This window comes from Macaca thibetana, chromosome 11 (genome assembly GCF_024542745.1).
Source record: "Macaca thibetana thibetana isolate TM-01 chromosome 11, ASM2454274v1, whole genome shotgun sequence".
NCBI lineage: Eukaryota > Metazoa > Chordata > Mammalia > Primates > Cercopithecidae > Macaca > Macaca thibetana.
In genome coordinates, this window is record NC_065588.1 from 95,022,919 (window position 1) to 95,043,501 (window position 20,583).

Consider the following 20,583-nt stretch of genomic DNA (forward strand, 5'->3'; position numbering starts at 1 on the left):
GCCTCCCGAGTAGCTGGGACTACAGGCGCCCGCCACCTTGCCCGGCTAGGTTTTTGGATTTTTTAGTGAGACGGGGTTTCACCGTGTTAGCCAGGATGGTCTCGATCTCCTGACCTCGTGATCCGCCCATCTCGGCCTCCCAAAGTGCTGGGATTACAGGCTTGAGCCACCGCACCTGGCCTGAACTCTTTCTAATGAGTTTTTCCATTTGGTTCTCTTGGATTTCCTAGGGAGATATTTGCAAATGATGATTTTATTTTCTGTTACCATTTATGCCTCTGTTTCTTTTTCTTATTCTGATGTACCTTTATTTGAAAAATTGGAGCACTGCTTATATATTAAATGTCACTGGAAATAAATGGCAATATTAGCATCTGTGATAGGATTATTTATAAAAGTCTAGGCCGGGCGCGGTGGCTCAAGCCTGTAATCTCAGCACTTTGGGAGGCCGAGACGGGCGGATCACGAGGTCAGGAGATCGAGACCATCCTGGCTGACACGGTGAAACCCCGTCTCTACTAAAAAAATACAAAAAACTAGCCGGGCGAGGTGGCGGGCGCCTGTAATCCCAGCTACTCGGGAGGCTGAGGCAGGAGAATGGCGTGAACCCGGGAGGCGGAGCTTGCAGTGAGCTGAGATCCGGCCACTGCACTCCAGCCTGGGCGGCAGAGCGAGACTCCGTCTCAAAAAAAAAAAAAAAATAAATAAATAAAAAAAAAATAAAAGTCTAGTAAAATAATTTTAGAATACATATATATGGACATATATATGTTTTAAAACTAGAGAAGCTTCTGGATAACTCTGTTAATGAATTGTGTATCATGTTTATGTAGATATGGAATGTCTCAAACGGTGAGCTTCTTCACTTGTGTGCTCCGCTTTCAGAAGAAGGAGCTGCTACACATGGAGGCTGGGTGACTGACCTTTGCTTTTCTCCAGATGGCAAAATGCTTATCTCTGCTGGAGGATATATTAAGGTAAGAGTTTCCCAAGAACTGTGAAAGAAAATAATAGCCTATATCATACTTTCCAAGCTATTTTCACTTCCTGTTTCTCAGTTGGGCCTTTTACAACCCAGCAGAGTAAAAAGGCTGCTACTCTGGAGGCTGAGGTGGGAGGATAACTCGAGTCTGTGAGGTCAGGGCTGCTTTGAGCCATGATTACCCCACGGCACTCCACCCTGGGTGACAGAGCGAGACCCTGTCTCAAAAAAAAAAAAAAAAAAAAATCTGGCAGTAAAATGAGTTTGGTAACTAAAAAAAGAACAGAAAAAATATTGAAAACAAAAAAGAACCAGAAAAAAACTTTAAAAAATCATTAAAAGCCAGGCGCGGTGGCTCACGCCTGTAATCCCAGCACTTTGGGAGGCCGAGGCAGGCAGATCACCTGAGGTCAGGAGTTCGAGACCAGCCTGGCCAACATGGCGAAACCCCCTCTCTACTAAAAATACAAAAATTAGCCAGGTGTGGTGGCGCACGCCTGCAGTCCTAGCTACTTGGGAGGCTGAGGCAGGAGAATCACTTGAACCTGGGAAGCAGAGGTTACAGTGAGCCGAGATCATGCCATTGCACTCCAGCCTAGGCAACAAGAGCAAAACTCTGTCTCAATAATTAATTAATTAATTAAAACGGAAAAAAGGAAAAAGCAGTTACGGTTATCTCCATTTTGTAGTGATGAAACAGATCCACAGGACTACTTTCCTCAGATCTTGGGGAAGCTTCGGTGACAGTATTAGGGATGCCCTCAGTCCAGAGCTGTCATACTGCCCCATACTAAACTTGGGGCATTAGAATGACTAGCAAGTTGGGTGTTTAACTTAGTTCTGTTTTCCATGTCATTCACAATTAACTATGTTGGTTGAAAATCTTTAAAAAAACATATTTTTGAAATTTCTTCAGTAATAATAGCAGCAGTATATTGCTTTATAGTTTACAAAATGCTTCACTTCCCTCATCTTACTAGCCAGCTTTGTGAGGCTTAAATTTCATTCTTAGTTTGCATGTGAGGAAAATGATTTTCTATGGAGGTTATAACTTTCCTAAAGTTATATAATTAGTGCCGGCTGTGGTGATTCACACCTGTAATCTCAGCACTTTGGGAGGCCAAGGCAGGCAGATCACTTGAGGTCAGAAGTTGAAGACCAGCCTGGCCAAAATGGCAAAACTCTGTCTCTGCTAAAAATAGAAAAATTAGCTGGGTTTTGTGGCGGGCATCTGTAGTCCCAGCTACTTGGGAGGCTGAGACATGAGACTCGCTTGAACCCCGGGGGAGTGGAGGTTGCAGTAAGCTAAGATCGCACCACTGTAGTCCAGCCTGGGCAACAGAGCGAGACTGTCTCAAAAGCAAACAAACAAAAATAAAGTTACATAATTAGTAAATAGAAAAGCCAGGACTCAAACCCAGGTCTCTGCCTCTGTTTTCTCTAGCAAATTGGCTTTTTAAAACTTACTAGCGATTGAGGCCACGATTTGAATGTGTTGTGGTGCTTCAAGGTCATATTTTTGGTGTTTTTTTGATACATCTTTTATGTATCCACTCAAAAAGACTGTGTTGAATGTCCAGTGTGTGCTAAGCTACTGCTGTGTGGCACAATGTTTATGGCTTGGTTCTTGCCTTTCAGCAGCTTACAGTCTATGGGGGAAGCAGGTGGTAAACCAATAAAGTGCCTAAAGTTTAGAAGGGGTCTGGGACATGCTTTCATGAACAGGTGGAAGCACAGAGGAGAGGAGTGAACAGACCAACCTCAGAGAGTTAGCAGAGGCTTCACCTAGAGGGGAATGCTTGAAGTGAATCTTTTGAATAGTGGCTTACTTATAAAAGTGGTAGAAGATGATACTCTGTATCAGCGGTCCCCAACCTTTTTGGCACTAGGGACTGGTTTCCTTGGAAGACAGTTTTTCCACAGATGGGGTGGTGGTGGGAAGTCGGGGGCGGGCAGTGGTTTCAGGATTAAACTGTTCCACCTCAGATCATCAGCATTAGATTCTCGTAAGGAGTGTGCAAGCTAGATCCCTCACACGTGCAGTTCACAGTAGGGCTCCTGCTCCTATGAGAAACTAATGCCACCGCTGATCTGTCAGGAGGTGAAGCTTAGGTGGTAATGTTCACTCACCAGCCGCTCACCTCCTGCCCTGCGGATGGGTTCCTAGAAGGCCACAGACCAGTATCGGTCCCTGGCCCGGGGACTGGGGACTCCTCTATATTGGGCTGATCACTTGGACATTCTGGAAGCTTTTTCATTTAAAATTGATTCCTAATAAGATCTTATGATACTGTTATTTCTTACTGAAAACATTTAAGTGTAGGAGATGATTCTCATTAATAGTCTAAGTCAGGATAACTGTTTGGAAATATTTGAATGACTGGTGTTTGGTTACATGAGACCCACACGGCTACAATTTTACCACCATAAGAATCTAGCTTATAAAAAAGATAAATTAGAGGACAGTTTAGCTTTATGAAAGGTTATACTAAGGGGTACAAAAATACAGATAAACAAAGGGAGTAATTTCTAGTATTTGATAGTACAGTAGGGAAATTATAGTTAACAATGTATATTTCAAAATAGCGAGAATTATTATAATGTTCCCAGCACAAAGAAAAGATAAATGTTTAAGGTGATGGATATCCCAATTATCCTAATTTGATCATTACACATTGTATCACATGTACCCCTAAAATATGTACAGCTATTATATATCAATAAAATTTTTTTAAAAAAGAAAGGATGTGTATTATCCCTTAACAAAGTTTCATTGAAAACACAATTCTGTTTACAAAATGTTGCATTAACCTACATCTTTATTCAGTTATTAGGAGATCCTGAGAAATGACCACCAATTGTTCTTCTTCAGTGTAAAGATAAACTGGAACTCAGTCTGCTCTGGGGATAATGCTTAGAAGAGAGTCATTGCTGTCTGTGTTGGAAGCTGGGGAGTCTTTGGCTATATTAGCTGCTGAAAAATTTAACTGCTCAGCTTTGACACCAAGTTTCTAGAGACCACATCATTTGATTCTCTGACTTCCACAGAATGCCATTACATAATTGAGAGTCTGGCTTATAAGATGTTAAAAAGATCAGTGATCATATTTTCAGAATTCTTGGGGAACCTTGAAATAAAGCAGCAGAATAGGTTTACATACTATAGATGTTATGTCTTAAGGGTGAAAGAACTTCTAGCCTATATATTTAGTTTGTATATTTAAATGACAATCAGGCTGCCTTTGCTTTCTGGTTTGATTACTAGCTTATTCAACTGATTATGATATAACCCAGCCTGCATCTACCCAGCATGATAATGAGACTATCCAAAAGCACAGAGCAAATTAAAAGTAAAAAGGAACAGCTGCTGTAGTGTCCAAGAAAATAGGCCTTTTGAGCCTGTTTACTTTAGAATCCAAGCTGTATAAATTGAATGCCAGTAAGATAAAGAAGGTATCCAGAAGCTAAAAAGTTCTTAACTTCCAAATTATTCCTAAGTGAAAAAATAATTTAGTTGTTTGCCTGCATTATGCCACAGAGTACATACTGAGTGACAAGAAATTCACAATAGTTCTTGCACAGGAAGGGAAAGCTGATCTGAAGTATGGAATGCATAGTGATAAATGGTGGTGTGCCATGACTTGGTGGCAGCAGAGTGTAATGGTTGGGAGAGTGGGCTTTGGCCTTGAGATAGGCTGCCTGAGTTCAAAGCCTGGCTCTGCCACTCATTAGCTTTGTGACCTTGCACAAGATTGTTTAACTTCTGTGCCTTGATTTTCTTATCTGTAAAATTGCTGTAATGATAATGCCTAACTCATTTCAGAGATTTCCCGTATACCTCTTTCCCCCACAAATACATAGCCTCTCCCATTAGGAACATCCCCCCTCCAGATATGTGCATTTGTTAGAATTGATGGATCCACATTGACACATCATTACCACCCAAAGTCCACAGTCAGGATTTGCTCTTGGTGGTGTACATTTTTTGGGTAGTTGAACTAAGTGATCACTGAGGGCCTTAGTGACTGAAAACAAATGAATCTCAGGTTGGTGGAATGTGCTTGATTACATTGTTATTTTACAAAGCAAACTTGTGAGTTCTGGAAAATCCCAAATTAGTGCATGCTGCTTCAGTGAGGTTTACCAAAGTCCATTGGGTATACTTTTAGCAGTTACTATTACTAATAGTGAACATGCATACTTGACCCACTCACATGGGAAAGACAGAATGCTAGGTACTGCCATAGGCACAAAGGTGGGTGAGACTATTATTGTGTTCATAATACTCAGGATCATGGTGAGCTTGAAGCCTTTTCAGAAGAAGTTTACGTGTATTGTCTCTTGCCCCCATTTTAGCTGTGACATTGATGGGTAAACTTTATGATTCCAATTTTTAAATGAATATAAATATTATTAGCAAATTCAGTGATTGGGAAGGAAAGGAAGGACTTGGCTAGAGCCCTTGCTATGTTTGAGATGTTCAATGTTTGCTTAGTAAATAAATAATGTAGATTATTTTATAAAGAAACTTGGTCAAGGGCTTTTGCATCACACCTGGGGAAAGGGAAGATTCAGTGGAGAGAACATTGTTTCCTGTAGCCCATATTATGAATAGTTTGGGTCTCTGTCAGCATACCAGTCTGTGTCTGCAAAGGGGCATTTGAGTGAAGAGAGGGGCAATCTTCTGCCCATTCTCCCGAGAAGGACATGCAGACAAGAGAGTTGAGTCTGGCCACTGCCGTAATGGATTCTGTAGCTTCCTGTCTGCAGCTCTCAAGCAGGCTGTGTGTTTCTCCAGCATGACTCACAGTTGGAGTTAGGTGTAGGTGGAGCAGTGAGGCCATCACTAGTGTTCATCAGGAAAAGGCTGACCCGGTTGAACAGTATATTCAGCATTAAACCCCAGACATTTTCCTCCTGTTTGCTTTGAGTTTGGTTGCGGGGAGGACATAGGGCAGAGGATCTGCTGGCGCTATGAATTGTCACACAGTGTAATTATCAATCTAATGAGAATTTTATTTTTCTCTGAACAGTGGTGGAACGTTGTCACTGGGGAATCCTCACAGACCTTCTACACAAATGGAACCAATCTTAAGAAAATACATGTGTCCCCTGACTTCAAAACATATGTGACTGTGGATAATCTTGGTATTTTATATATTTTACAGACTTTAGAATAAAATAGTTAAGCATTAATGTAGTTGAACTTTTAAAAATTTTGAATTGGAAAAAAATTCTAATGAAACTCTGGTATCAACTTTTTATAAAGCTCTGAATTGTTTTGCAGTATTGCATTCATTACAAAAGTGTTTGTGGTTGGATGAATAATATTAATGTAGCTTTTTCCCAAATGAACATACCTTTAATCTTGTTTTTCATGATCATCATTAACAGTTTGTCCTTAAGATGCAAATGAAAATGTGAATACATACCTTGTTGTACTGTTGGTAATTCTGTCTTGATGCATTCAAAATGGTTGCCATAATTAATGAGAAGAATTTGGAGGAAATTTGTATTTTAATACTGTCTGTATTTATTACTGTTATGCAGGCTGTGCCTCAGGGTAGCAGTGGTCTGCTTTTTGAACCACACTTACCCCAAGGGGGTATTGTTCTCCCAAATACAATCTTAAGAGATTTTTTGCACTCTTTAAATTTGCTGTAAAAATATTGTGTCTGTGTGCATAGTCTGCGGCATTTCCTTTAATAGACTCAATAACTGAGTCTTGGATTTAGCAGGCCCCATTTTTTTTTTTGGGAGACTGGGTCTCGCTCTGTTGCCAGGCTGGAGTGAGGTGGCACGATCTCAGCTCACTGCAACCGCTACCTCCTGGGTTCAGCGATTCTCCTGCCTCAGCCTCCCGAGTAGCTGGTACTACAGGTGTGTGCCACCACGCCTGGCTAATTTTTGTATTTTTAGTAGAGACGGGATTTCACCATGTTGGCCAGGATGGTCTCGATCTCTTGACCTCATCATCTGCCTGCCTTGGCCTCCCAAAGTGCTGAGATTACAGGCGTGAGCCACCGTGCCTGGCCAGGCTCTTTCTCTTTTAATGGAGACAGGGTCTTGCGCTATCACCCAGGCTGGAGTGCAGTGGCATAATCATACCTCATTGCAGCCTCAAACTCCTGGATTCAGACAATCCTCCTGCCTCGGCCTCCCAAGTAGCTGAGACTACAGGCACGAGCCACCACACCCAGTTAATTTTAAATTTTTCTTGTAGAGACAGTGTCTCCCTATTTTGCCTAGGCTGGTCTTGAACTCTTGGCCTCAAGTAATCCTCCTGCCTCAGCCTCCCAAATTGTTGGGATTATAGATGTGAGCCACTGGCCTGGCCTTCAGCAGTTCTTTTTGTGAAGTAAAACTTGTATGTTGGAAAGAGTAGATTTTATTGGTCTACCCTTTTCTCACTGTAGCTGCTGGCAGCCCTGTGCCATATCTGGACTGTAGTTGTCAGTATTTGAGTTGGACACTATTCCTGCTCCCTCTGGTTTCTTACATATCAAACTTATTACTTGAATGAACCTGATCTTTCCTTATCCTCACTTTTTTCTTTTTTAAAAAGCAGTTTCTCCACTGCTAAATGTTAGTCATTGAGTTGGGGCCAATTTTAATCATAAGTCTTAATAAGATTTTTCTAAGATATGTGAAATAGTAAAACAATTTTCATCTAATTCCATTTACTTTTAAATGAATGGCATTGTGAATGCCATTCTTTTAGTGAATTTCAGGAGAGTTCTCTGGTTTTCTGCGTAGTTCCAGAAGAGTCACTGTAACTCTAGAAGATTAACCTTCCAAACAACCTATTCTCCTTTCCCTTTTCTCTCTTCTTCCTTTCCTTCCTTCTTTCCTTTCTCTTCTTTTATTTCCAGGGTTAATCAGGAAAAATTGCTTTTGACAGGGGAAAAAACTCAGTAACTTGCTATTTTTGACCTCCTGATCAGAAACTTTAGTTGAAGCTTAAATCTAAAGAAACATTTTCTCTGAAATATATTATTAAGGGCAATGGAGATAAATTAATAGTCGACGTGGTTCCCAGAAAAAATAATCAAAATTCAAAGATTTTTTTTTGTTTCTGTAACTGGAACTAAAATGATTACTAGTGTCAATAGCAGATAACTTGTTTTTATTTTTGGTGCATATTAGTATAACTGTGGGGTAGGTCGGGGAGAGGGTAAGGGAATAGATCACTCAGATGTATTTTAGATAAGCTATTTAGCCTTTGATGGAACCATAAATACAGTGAATGCAACCTTTTGCATTGTTAAGGAGGCTTTTGTTTTTAAGTGGTGGATCGAGGAGCTAGTTTACAGGCTTACTGTGATTTAAGCAAATGTGAAAAGTGAAACCTTAATTTTATCAAAAGGAGTTTCTGTAAATGGTATGTCTCCTTAGAATACGCAAATCATAATTTTATTTGTACACACTGTTTTGGGGCTCATCTCACATATAGCTCAGAGCATAAAGTATTACCTTTTGGAATTAAAAGCCACTGACTGTTAAAGTATAACAACACACATCAATTTTTTAAAAAGCCTTGAATGGCCTTTGTCTTAAAAAGAAATGAAGAGCCGGGTGCGGTAGCACGTGCCTGTAATCCCAGCTCCTTGGGAGGCTAAGACAGGAGGATTCCTTAAGCCCTGGAGTTGGAGTCCAGCCTGGGTGACATAGCAAGACCCTGTCTTAAAAGAAAAATGGGAAGAAAGACAAGGTAACATGAAGAAAGAAGAGACACCTAATATGATGGAGCTGCAAATTTCATGGCAGTTCATGCAGTTAGTCAAGAGGAGGATTTTGTTTTGTAGTTTGCAGATGAGCATTTTTAAAGCATTTTCCCTTGCTGTATTTGTTTTGTATTAGAAATTACATTGGACTTTGTATATATAAAATTTTTTTTACATTATATGTCTCTTGTATGTTTTGAAACTCTCTTGTGTTTATGATATAGCTTATATGATTTTTTTTTTGCCTTGGTATACATTTTAAAATATGAATTTAAAAAATTTTTGTAAAAATAAAATTCACAAAATTGTTTTGAAAACATTTTTGGACTGTTTCATTCTTTGCTTGTCATTTATCTGTTGATTAGACCACTAAAGTCAAAGATTCAAGCTGAATCCATCAACCTTTCTATCTAGGCTTTATCAGCTATATGTAAATTCAATTCTATCAAAATTTTCTGAGTGCCTCCTCATTGTGTCTCTCTGATGGTTCCTGCCCGGTGTGGCTGGCATGAAGAAGATCCTGTAAAAAAGAGAATTCATTTATTTATTGACTTAGTTTGTTCATGCATTGGTTTAATAAATATTGAGATGTACCATGTGCCTGGCATTGTTGTAGGTATTGGGAATACAGGAGTGAGCAAAACAGAATTCTTGCTCTACAGCAGTTAAGGGCCAGGGAGAGACAGAAAAAGTAAATAAGTAAAATCTATAGTGAGTTCGGTGGTATGTACAAGCGGAGGGGAAGGGGTTACAGTTTTAGATGGACTGGCTCTTTCAGAAGCTGACACTTGTACAGACCTGAAAGATGTGAGGAAGTGAGCTATGCATCTGTCGGGAAACCATTCTGAAGGGTACAGCAGGTGCAGACTCCATGGGTTGGTGTATTCTGGGAGCAGCCAGGTGGCCCATGTGGCTGGAGAAGGGTGAGTGTGGGGAGTCTAACAGGAGAGGTGGGCAGAAAGGAATTGGGGTAGCACCAGAGGCAGCCTCTTAGGCCACAGTAAGGACTTCACTTTTGACTCGGAGCCAGTGTAGGAGGTTTGAGCAGTGGAGTGATATGATTTAAGCTTTAATGAATCATCCAGGCAGTGGGAATCAATTGAAAGGGGAACCAGTGAGAAGCTTTTGTAATCATCCGGACAAAATGAAGGTGGGCCAGACTAGGGTGGCAGCAGCAGAGCTTGTGACAAGTTGGATTCTGGACATATTTTGAAGATAAGAGTTAATAGGATTTGCTGATGGATTGGATAAAGGTTGTGAGAGAGACAAGAAAAGAATGATGCAAGGTTTTAGCCTGAGCAACTGGAAGAAGAGAGTTGCTGTCAGCTGAGATGAAGAAGACAATGAAAGCAGCTTTGCGGACACAGTAAGTTTGAGATGCCCGTTAGACATCCAGGTGGGGATGCTGAGTAGGCGGGATGCAAGGCTCTGGAGTTCATGGGAAAGCGCCACGCTGGAGGTAGAAATCTGAGAGTCATCAGTGAATTGATGATATTTAAAATCAGAGGACTAGATGAAATCAGCAGTGAAGTGGGTGTAGATAGAAGACAGGGGGCCCCGAGACTGAGTCCAGGGCAGTCTGGAGGAGATCAGTGGGATGAGGGATAAGCCCAGGAGAGTGAAAAGGACCAGCAGAGAGACTAAGACTTGCAAATTAGTGTGGTAAGTACAGTGAATGCAGCAGGCATGGACCCCTTAACTTAGTGTCTTCTTGGCTGGAGTCCTTGAGCAGGCTGCTTATACACCCACCTATCTGTCCTGTACGCCTTGAGTGTCTATGTGCCACACACTGTTTTAAGCAGCAGAGGAAGCAATAAATAAATACATTTTAGTTGTTGAGAGATCATGGGGACAACAGATGATAAGAAAACAGGACAGTATCAGCAGTTGTCTTATCTGAAAAGTGAGGATCCGTTTCTCCCTCTGGATTGTTGTAGGATTTAATGAGATAAAGCTTGTGAAGCACTTATCTCATTGCCTGCACTACGACAGTGCTCAGGGGACATTCTGCAATGCCATTTGAGCCCCCTCCTCTTTGCCTGGCAACAGCCCCAGCTGCCATCTCTGCCTCCACTTGTGCCCCTCTGCATGATCTTTCTAGAGCACTCATCTGAGTAACATTAAACTTCTCTGTTTAAACTTTGTGTTTACACTTCTGTTTAAACCCTGGACCTGCTCCGAGTTCTCTTCTGTAGCTTTGTGTATGCTGTTTTCTCTATGCTGTCCTCTCACCAATTTTCTTTTTCCCCTAACTCCCTATGTTTCACAAATTCTTTGAGATGACCCTCAAGGGCTGAAGGGCTGCCCTGCCCTCTCCTAGCATTCTCTTTTCTCTGTCATGGCTTTTCTTATTTTGGAATTGCTTGCTTATTGAGGTCCCCAGTAAATCATAAGCTCCTTGAAAGCCAGGACTGTACAGTCTAACATGAGCCTCGCATTGCAATAAGGGCCTCAGTAAACACTTGTTGGATGACTGGAATTCATCTCCAGAGTTCCATGGGATGAATCTGCCCACGTGTTCATGACACAGTCTACGTTCTCCCCTTCCATGAGGATATCATGAGACCGTCAAATGCAGTTGTAGCATATCACCAGCATTTTATCTTGCCGTTTTAGTTTGGCCTTTTTCTGTGAAACATCATTAGGGGAAAGTAAAACTTTACTTGGATAAAAGAGGTTTGCTACCAAATTATATAAAATGAATAAACATATCCCTGGAGTGTTTAAGTCAGCAAGTATGGCCGTCTATTATTCCACAAACGCTTTATATTATAATTTACTCACTGACCTTTAGCGAAGGAGAAAATGATTTTCTAATAATTCTTAGTCTCTGAAGATTATCACTGGAATACATTCCTTGCTCATAACCACTCCCCTTAGGACCATGGATATCCTATACAGTTACTAAAACGCCTGAATTAGAAAATCCGCTGCTCTTGGGCTATGAGTTTAACTACAGAACTACTGTATATGCTCACATGAGAGGGGCAGAAGAAGGGGGTCGGTCGCATTTGAGACGCAGCAGAGACCAGGCCTTTGAAGTCATCTGGCACCAAGAAGGACTTGCTCCTGAGTCAAGTGATGTGAGAAAACCAGAACTTGGGAAATTCTCATTTCAATTAAGATTCAGGAAAACAAGTCGCTGGTGTTCACTGTAAATTCATTAATGAGGTCAGTCCCTCAGGACAGGGAATGCTCCTTATCACAGAGAAATGAATAGAAAAATCTGCCTCTGTAATTTCCATCACCCAGGGCTGGAATATGTAACTAGAGAGGGTGGTTGAGGCCTGAGTTTGGGCCTGAGTTTGGGTCTGGGGGTTCAGAGCAACTGATCAAACTGGAAAATACTGAGCACGTGAGTGGAGACTCCTGCTCAGTACCGAGGTGGCTGTTCTGAGGAGCGGGAGCACACGTTCACATTCAATCAAATGTTTATCACTGCCCAACTCTCATTTATCTTCACAGGAGTTGAGTGGATCTGCAGACTGCAGCTTCAGTTTTTAGAGGAAGAACTAAACCCCAGCAGCTAATTGGTGACAAAGCCAGGGCTAGAATCCAAATCTGCCATTCTTTATAGACAGGCCAAGACTCTTAGGCTTGTAAGTCGCCTGTCAGTTACAACTGGAAGTAGAATACTCCTAGGTTTAGCGGCAGATGACATCAGCCTAGGGGTCATAAGGCTTGGTTTCACTAGCTAGGGAAGGTCATCCATTAGCTTATGTGATGGTTTTGGAGACGTTCTTATATTCACCTTCAATTAGCAGTGGGCCCTTCACTAAGCCCTTCACCTTGGGCTTATTGCCCTACTCTCTGTCAATTAACCTCTGGAGACACACCAAGTCTTTTAGAAGGAAGGAAGGAAGGGAGCTACTATTTTTTAAGGGCCTTTTTTGTGCCAAGCCCACAGGCTGGGCACTTTCCATACATTATTTAACTGAATCATAACAGTGCTGCAAGGTGTTATCTCTCTTTCATAGGTGGGGAAACAGATGCAGAGAGGTTAGGTTTCCAGGGCCCCACAGCAAAGTGGTGGAGCTGGGTTCTGGTCCACGGCCTTCTGTCTCCACTGGGTAACACTCCCTGTACCTTCTCATTGAAGCCCCTGGGCTGGAGGGTCCAAGAGCATTACTTCAGTTCTGCATTTCATTCATTACCCACTTGCATCAGGACAGATACATCGCTACTAAGCTCTCAGAGAAGACACCAGATGCTGTCTGCTCCCGAGGAGCTTCTACTTTTGGTAGTCGGATTAACTTGTATCTGTGCCTGTAGAGATTGCTCTTTGGAAAAAGCAGCAGGAACATTCTGATAGAAGGCAATGGACAGGAGAGGTGGGTTGGAATGAATTGGATTTGCCAGCACCTGGCCGCTGCCCAACCTGCTCTCAATTCTCGGATGATTCAGGCATTGAGCAGGAAAGGTAGCAGAGCTACTGTTGCCTTCCCTTTGGAGAAGCCTGTTTCTACTTTGAAACTCTTAAGGGATTCATTTCAAATTAGTGGCAGGCCTGGGTTAGTGGATCTATGTGCTTTCTTCTGCCATCTTGATTTCATCTCCCCCCTTCTCCTTTTCCTTTCATTTGAAAAGATGCAGCCCCTTAGAGCCTCACTTTCCTGATTTGTCAAATAGGGAGCCTAATGTACAAGGCTTTTGTGGGGCTTAGAAAAATATGTCAAGAATCTGACACGGATCTCAATAAACAGCATAATAATAATCTTTTGTCCCAGTTACAAACCCCCATTCCTGTACTGCCCAAATCTCCATGATTTACAAATTAGAACCCTGCTGCTTCTGTTCCATGGCAGACACCTTGCTCCAGGCACCCTCCTCTACCACCTCCTTCTCCTTATGGCCATTGGCTTTTAGGAGACAGACACTGCTTAGCGGGAAAGCTGTCACCTGCTTTCTTCTGAACTATCCCAAACTTGATTCTCTTTGGGCAATGCATACACCCATCAAGTGGTAAGGAGGACTGGGAACGAGGGGAGAAAAGACCCTGGGCTTGTTGCTGGCGCCAGTAGGTTGGGAGTGTGGTGGTATATGTGTGGCTTTGGCTGTCAAGTGGATCTAAGTTCAACCCTAACTACACTAACTTTCCAGCTGTGTGACTTCAGCAAATGGGTTCATCTCCTCAAGGATTCACTTCCTAAGGAGCCTTTAAATTTCCCCGGGTGATTCCAGTGTGCAGCGGAGGTTGAGAGCCAGTGCCCTCTACTCTCACCCCTGATGCCCAACCAAGTCATTGCCAGTCTCCTCCTTTAGCATCACCCATGGTGCTGCGATGTCTGCTGATGCAGCATGCCCCTTTGTGCCTGCTCTGCCCATAACATTCTCAGGAGCTTGCTGGGCAGCACAGATGTTTGGTGTGCATATTAACACAGCTGTGGGGATCTTTCCTGCTCAGGTTTGGTGGCTAATTTATAGAGCAATTCTGTCAGGATTATCATCAATCCCTCTTACAGGCACTGCTTTCTCTGTTCAAATGTCTCACCTGTGTGTGCTTGTGTTTGCCTTTTAGCTATTACTGTGATGATTCCCACTGCAGTAGACACTGCCAGTGACCACTACAATATCCAATCTCCTCCTTTTCCTCACTAACAACCCCTGCATTGTTGGGGGCTGCAGTGTGCTCAGCTAAAACTAACGATTGCAGTCACATTTTCCATCCTCCTATGCAGGGGTAGCCAATGAGCTGTACGCAGAAGTTGTGGGGTGGAGCTTCCAGGAAAGCTTTTAAAAGTTTGCCTTATTCAGCTAGACAATGCTTCCATCCTATGGTCCTTACCATCTTTTCTAATGCCTGGAATATGTGTGTGCTGGAGGATGCTCCAGCAGCCATTTTGTGACAATGAGGCATTCTTGAGGCTAAAAGCCACTTCCAAAGGATGGCAGAGTAGAAATACAGAAGGATCTTGAGATTTCAATGATATTATAAAGCTACAATTCCAGCTCTGTACTGCCTATCTCTGAAGTTCATGTTACATGAGGGAAAATTCAACCCCTACCTCGTTTAAGAGATTGTTATTGCTGGTCTTTGCTACTAGTCCTTTAGTTCAATTCCTAACTGATACTCCCCAAAACAAACCTAGTGAATAACAGCAATTCAACAAATGTCACCGACCCCTGAATCTCTGCCTCCTCTACCCACTCACCCCAGCCACAAACACTCTGTTTTCCTGATGAGTAACTGGGTATCTAGCTGTGAGGTTGCTGAAGCTTCGTGGAATCTCAGAAAGTCATAAAGCTACTAAACGAGTTCACAAACAAGTGATGCATAGACCACACCCAGCCCACAGATGAGTTCTGTGTGGCTCACACTTATTTTTTAAAACAGAGTTTGCTGCCAACGCTTCAAAACCCAATGATTTTGCATAAAATCCAGATTTATTAGAAAATCTGTGGACCTTTCTGCCTGGCAACAACCATCTGCAACTCGGCAGCGGTTGCCCCTGAGATGAGTCACAGTTCCCACCCCACTCACTCATGTCACCTATATGGCTTGGAAGGCATGTGAGTTGGCAACCTGCTCAAAGCCACACCCCAGAAACGGCCTGCTAAAATGGGATTCCAGAATCCACTTGCACCCTTCGTCTTTCTCAGTCTCCCCTGACTCAACACAGCACACTGGCATTGTTTTTTTTCCTCTCAGAAAACTGAGCATGCACTTTTGAGAATCAGAGAGAAATCCGCCTCTCAAATGTCAGAAAACAGCTGATGCTGCCTCTTACTTGGGGGCCTCTTGACTTCCCATGTGTCTTACTGCCACTTGAGAGGGAGAGCTGCAGGCAGGCAGGCTCCCTGGGGAGCAGCTGTTGGGATGCTTGATTGAGGCACTGCGACATCCAGAGGACAATTAAATTGGGTATTGAATATGAATTGCTTTGCATGGTTTTTATTACCACATCGTGAGCTGACTTTGGTTGTAAAATCTGACTCCCATCTCTTGCTCTTACTGTGGTGATGAGACAGAACTTCAAGATGTCCTAAATAGCAGGGCTTGGAACATGTCCAGTAGCTCGTCTGTACTCTGATACCTGCATTCCTCCACTGTCTGAACCAAGTTAGGAGCCCTGATTAAACCTCCGTGGCTGCAGTCGCCACCTTCCGCCGGGTGACCCCATTGGAGATGGCAAATGAAGGATCTCTTATTTCAGCCTGATGTGTAAGTCTTCACATCACTGGTCATTAACTACTCTTGGAAAATTAAATGCCCATGCAGCTTTTTTTTCCCCCCCAAATATAGGTCTCTGAGGTTTTGGAGAGAAAAACAACTGTTTTAATAATAATTTGTAGCTATGATTTTTGATGAGTTGCACACTGAGTGCAGTATGTTGGCTGTAGAATGATCACCCTTGCAGAAGCAACTCTAAGGAAACTGACGCCATGCTAAGCACAGAGTGAGTTCTCAATAAGTAGACTGACTTGAGCTGAAGACAGAAACAGTTAAGTAGAGGTGGCATTCCCCTGGTTGGCACCAAGGTCTCAGGATTATTTCAACCACAAAAATAAGTTCCAGCTCCTAGCTACTAACGGAGTCACAATATGCAGCATGGTGACGGTCAAAAGGCCTGAGCAAGTTCAAAGCACCGTCTCTGCTTGCTTTGGAACTGGTTTCTGTGGGAAGCAGGACTCTGTTGGTGGGGCAGGCAGATGCTTGTGTCCATTTGCCTAGAGGCACGGACAGCAGTAAATGTGGGGCTGCCTGGCTGACTGTTGGGGAGAAATGACTGGAGCATGGAGTGGCTCAGCAGGGCCTTGCTGCATGTAGGCTCTGCGCTGGCTGTGTTGGCTAGTCGCCCAACTTTATTTCAAAAAATGTTTCGAACCTTCAGATCGACTAGCCTATCTAAAAAGAGAACTTAGAAATTTATTTTTTTTTTAAGTCTTCTTCCTACAGATTTCCTGAAAACGGCCATTATATTCTAATTCTCTTGAGGCTAGACCACTTATCAAATTTTCATTTCTTTTCAGAAATAATTAGGAATGATGCTACCTTGAATCCAGGTGTGAATTTTTATTGATTTTTGAGGATTTGGTCACTTGTTCCTTTATCCAAGCCTGTCTTCTGCTCCATCTTATCCAAACCTTGAACCAGCAATATTCCCAAGTATTCCAACTTGAGAAAATCTTGTGTGTCTTGAGAAAAATCATTTCCATGACTTATTAATGAACTAACTAGGAATAATTTTCATAGGGTTCATTCACTCAAATTTGTCATAGAATACAATTTAATAAGAAATAATTAAATGGAATAATTGAATTCAAGTCCTTTTTTGAGTAATGTTAGCATTCAATGACCCCCCCTGCCCATGGTTATTGAAGTTATCAATGTGTCAAATTTCCCCTTGAAGAAAATCAGCTGCAAATCTCTTCGTCAATGCATGGGCCGACTCTCGTCTGCCCCCTGTAGGCCTAGTCCTTCCTTTTTCCTGCCCTGCGCTGGTCTATGGGGCTGCTGTGTGTGTAGGAAAAAATGAGAGGACTGATGACCATGTAGATAATGTTTTTCCAAACATACCATCGATGCTGTGCTAACAGTGATCCAGTTTGGTGATCCTTTCTCTTTTAGAGATGCCTGTCTTGACAATTCCTCCGTACAGTCTGCTTTAATATTTAAAAGAAGGCAGTGGGGACTTAGGGCTGAAATTAAAGTTTCAGAGGCCTGTGTATCTTTCTCAGACTGGTTGAACTTGGAACTATGCAACTTTTCTTAACAATTTTGCCAATTAAAAAAGTCCCTTTAGCTGTAGATGCTGAGAAGTCTGGGCCTTTGGTTCTGCTCCTAAATGGGAGTGGGGAAGGTGCTCACAGAACGATGCCAAGCACCACTGCTGTACAACTTCTGTTTTATTTTTGTGTGCTTTTTTTTATAGGATATAAATAATGACAAAAATTACAAAATTTATAACTGGAAGCCCAAGCTTATTTACACATATGCTTCTGTTTCAGCAAAGCTCCTATTGACTTTGCTCCTATACAATTGCCTCCGGGTACCATATTTTAGTGTTATTTAACTCTCATTTTGCTACATACATATCAACAGTGAATAGGCAAAATATATACAAGGAACTGTTCAGTTCAAGTAATTTAATATTGTATTAAAATTCTTCAACACTGAACTAAAACCATATACATTTGTTAGTTTGAAATAAAATGTAGTTATTCTTCAAAACTCACCAACTGATGAATGTAACTGATCATTAGGTTTAAAATAATATCAGTTAATAAAAAAACATTAAGACAATTCCACAATTTATCAATATCGCTATAATGAACTTCAAAATGATTCACAATATGATTGTTAGAACAATATACATTAAAATGTTATTTTTTTCTATAATGATATTGGTACTGTTTATATAATTTGATTCTACATAAATATACATTATGGTATCATACAAATACTCCACAGAGACATTAAAAAATTAAAATACCTTAAAGAAATGTAAGTAAATTTTATTTAATCAAATAGTAAGCAAACTTTTTTTTTGTTTGTCTCAAGAAAAGTTTTATTACTTTGGAATTTCTTCTTTTTTTTGTATTTATTTTTTCTAGAAAAAGAAATTTTTGCAATAGAATTTTATTAACACCTTTCTCAAACAAGGTTTCCATGACAGAAATCTTGACAGCAGGAGCACTAGATTTTTTTTTTTTTAACATGTTCTTTAAAACACTGTGAAGATTAAAAAAACAATCTTGGCAGGCTGATGGCTGCCTCAGCACTTTCAGGCCTCCTGCTCTAGGGAGCATCACCACTATTTTGCCACCACTGAGCCAGTCCTCTTGGTAGTAGCAGTAGAAATTTAATTATTTGAAATGAAACCAGAAACATCCCTCACAACTAACCTAGTTTTCTTATCAATGCATTAATGAAACATTCTTATAATAAAAATATTTAATACAAGACACATTTTGCTGTGCATAATAAATTCCTCTGTTTTAAATCATTCTTTCCTTTTGAACCAATCATTCAGTTGAAAGGTTTTCTTTCTCTGACATAGTTGATTACATATAAAATCCACAAATATAGAAATCGGGAAACAGAATCTCCTGGCAATCATATCACGGGAGTTGTTTTTGTCCTTTTGCAATAACTGATACTCAATGATAGAATGATTTTACAGATGCTTTGGAGGTGGGAGGGGTAGTGCTGCTCTGATTTCACCCTTAAGACTGCTGACAGTGAAAACATAGTTTTAGGCAGTATTAGAGATCCCCGTTACTTTTTTTTTTTTTTTTTTTTTTTTTTTTTTTAAGAAAAGGTATTATCCCCAAATGAAGCAAAGCAAGTACTGGGGCGGAGTCATCAGAAATACCTTGGGAGGTGGTGGGGAGGGGAGTCGGGAGCATCAGGGAAAACCCATCTCAACTCACGCCTCTCGGGGGTTGCAACCGGAAAGTCTTGCGTTTTCCGTCACTGGTGCAGAAAGAACTTCCCCAGGAATGGCCAGTGGCCTTTCGCCCGTAACAAGGCCGCACGCTCAGAGCAGTCTTCCTCCTGGGCTGGGTGGACGCGGAGGCGCGAAGGAAAGCCTGCTCCGGGACTGCTTGGCGAGCAAGGCACCGCGAGGACAGGAGGACGGTGAGTATCAGAAAATCGTGGTTTCATACTTGGTATTAATGCCCCTCTTGGCTTCTTGGCCCGGCTCCACAATCCACGGTAGATTGGCCAGAGTCTTTTGCTCAGATGGGTCGATCTGCTTTAAAACAGAAAGGCTGATGCCTGTTATACGGTCGCCGCGCGGGTGCGCGCATGCACGCGGACGCCGCTGGCGAACCCACGCGAGGCCCCGCGCCCCAGGCCGGGGGCGGCGATGCTGGTCTAGGCGGCTCGCGGGCTCACTCTTTGGACACCCATTTACCGCATACCGACTCTCTGCAGGGCACCCTGAGGGTGACGGTGAATGAGGCACAGCCCTTGCCCTTGTGAGCACACAGATGGGGAGCAGACAGGCGGATTTCAGTGCTGAGAGGTGAGATACGAGGGGAAGAGAGGGCACCATGTAGGCACACACACCTTGGGAGCCAGGGGGGCTTCATGGAGGAGGTGAATCAGGCCATGCCACTCCCCGGCTCTCACTCTCCAGTGGTTTCCATCAGTCAGTCAGAACAAAACCCGAACTCCTCACCGTGACCTCCAGTACCCCTGCCCACCTGATTTTTCTGCTCCAGCCACATAGCTTCCATGCTCTTCCTGCCCACCAAGCCCATGTCCAGGGCCTCTGCGCTCATCCTCTGCCCTGCCCAAGTTCCCTTCTCCAGACACCTGCATGCCTCATGCTCTAATGCTAGTCAGGTCTCTGCTCAAATGCCACTTCCATTGCCACCTGTATTCCTAGAAGCCTTATCTGTTTACTCCTACAAAAAGCACCCCAACTTTTCTGCTGTCCTCTTCTACCTTATTCTTCACAATATTTATTGCCATTATGCATCATCACATATTTAATTGTTCATCCTCCACTGCCATGCATGCTCATGGAGGCAGGATTTTGTCTATTTTGATCACTGCCATTTTCTCCAAAACGCAGAAAAGCTCCTGGCAACCCCGTAAATAATAGGCACACAATAAATACTTGTTGAGTAAATGGTATCAAAAGAATGAGGTAATATTTAAATGGACAGCTGAAGGACCAGCAAGTATTTGCCTGAAGACAGGAGGAGGAGGCAATTGAAGTAGATGAAACAGCTCATGCAGAAGTCCCAGAATAATCTATACACAGAATAAAACAGAGCCTCATCTTCCACCATATACAGAAATCAACTCAAAATGGATTAAAGAATTAGAGGGAAGACCTGAGACAATGAAAGAACTGGAAGAAAACATTGGGGAAACACTACAGGACATTGGTCTGGGCAAAGATTTTTTGGGTAAAATTG

At 42.3% G+C, this 20,583-nt stretch overlaps 2 protein-coding genes across 13 annotated transcripts in view; one reads left to right on the forward strand and one right to left on the reverse strand.

Moving 5' to 3' along the window:
* The window catches only part of APAF1 (apoptotic peptidase activating factor 1), an 89,677-nt gene extending 80,654 nt beyond the window's left edge, over positions 1–9,023 (forward strand). Inside the window, exons 26-27 of the mRNA XM_050749319.1 lie at positions 834–977; positions 6,016–9,023. Of these exons, the coding sequence (XP_050605276.1) occupies positions 834–977; positions 6,016–6,162 (291 nt within the window). The 3' untranslated portion in view covers positions 6,163–9,023. The remainder of the gene's footprint in view (positions 1–833; positions 978–6,015) is intronic.
* The window catches only part of ANKS1B (ankyrin repeat and sterile alpha motif domain containing 1B), a 1,295,786-nt gene continuing 1,283,292 nt past the window's right edge, over positions 8,090–20,583 (reverse strand). For 5 of the 12 annotated variants that reach the window (XM_050749328.1, XM_050749325.1, XM_050749323.1 and 2 more), the window contains one exon: positions 18,184–19,406. In XM_050749328.1, the coding sequence (XP_050605285.1) occupies positions 19,296–19,406 (111 nt within the window). In that variant the 3' untranslated portion in view covers positions 18,184–19,295. Of the gene's footprint in view, positions 9,227–18,183; positions 19,407–20,583 lie in introns of those variants that run through there. The other 7 variants (XM_050749327.1, XM_050749324.1, XM_050749334.1 and 4 more) reach the window with 2 other exon arrangements.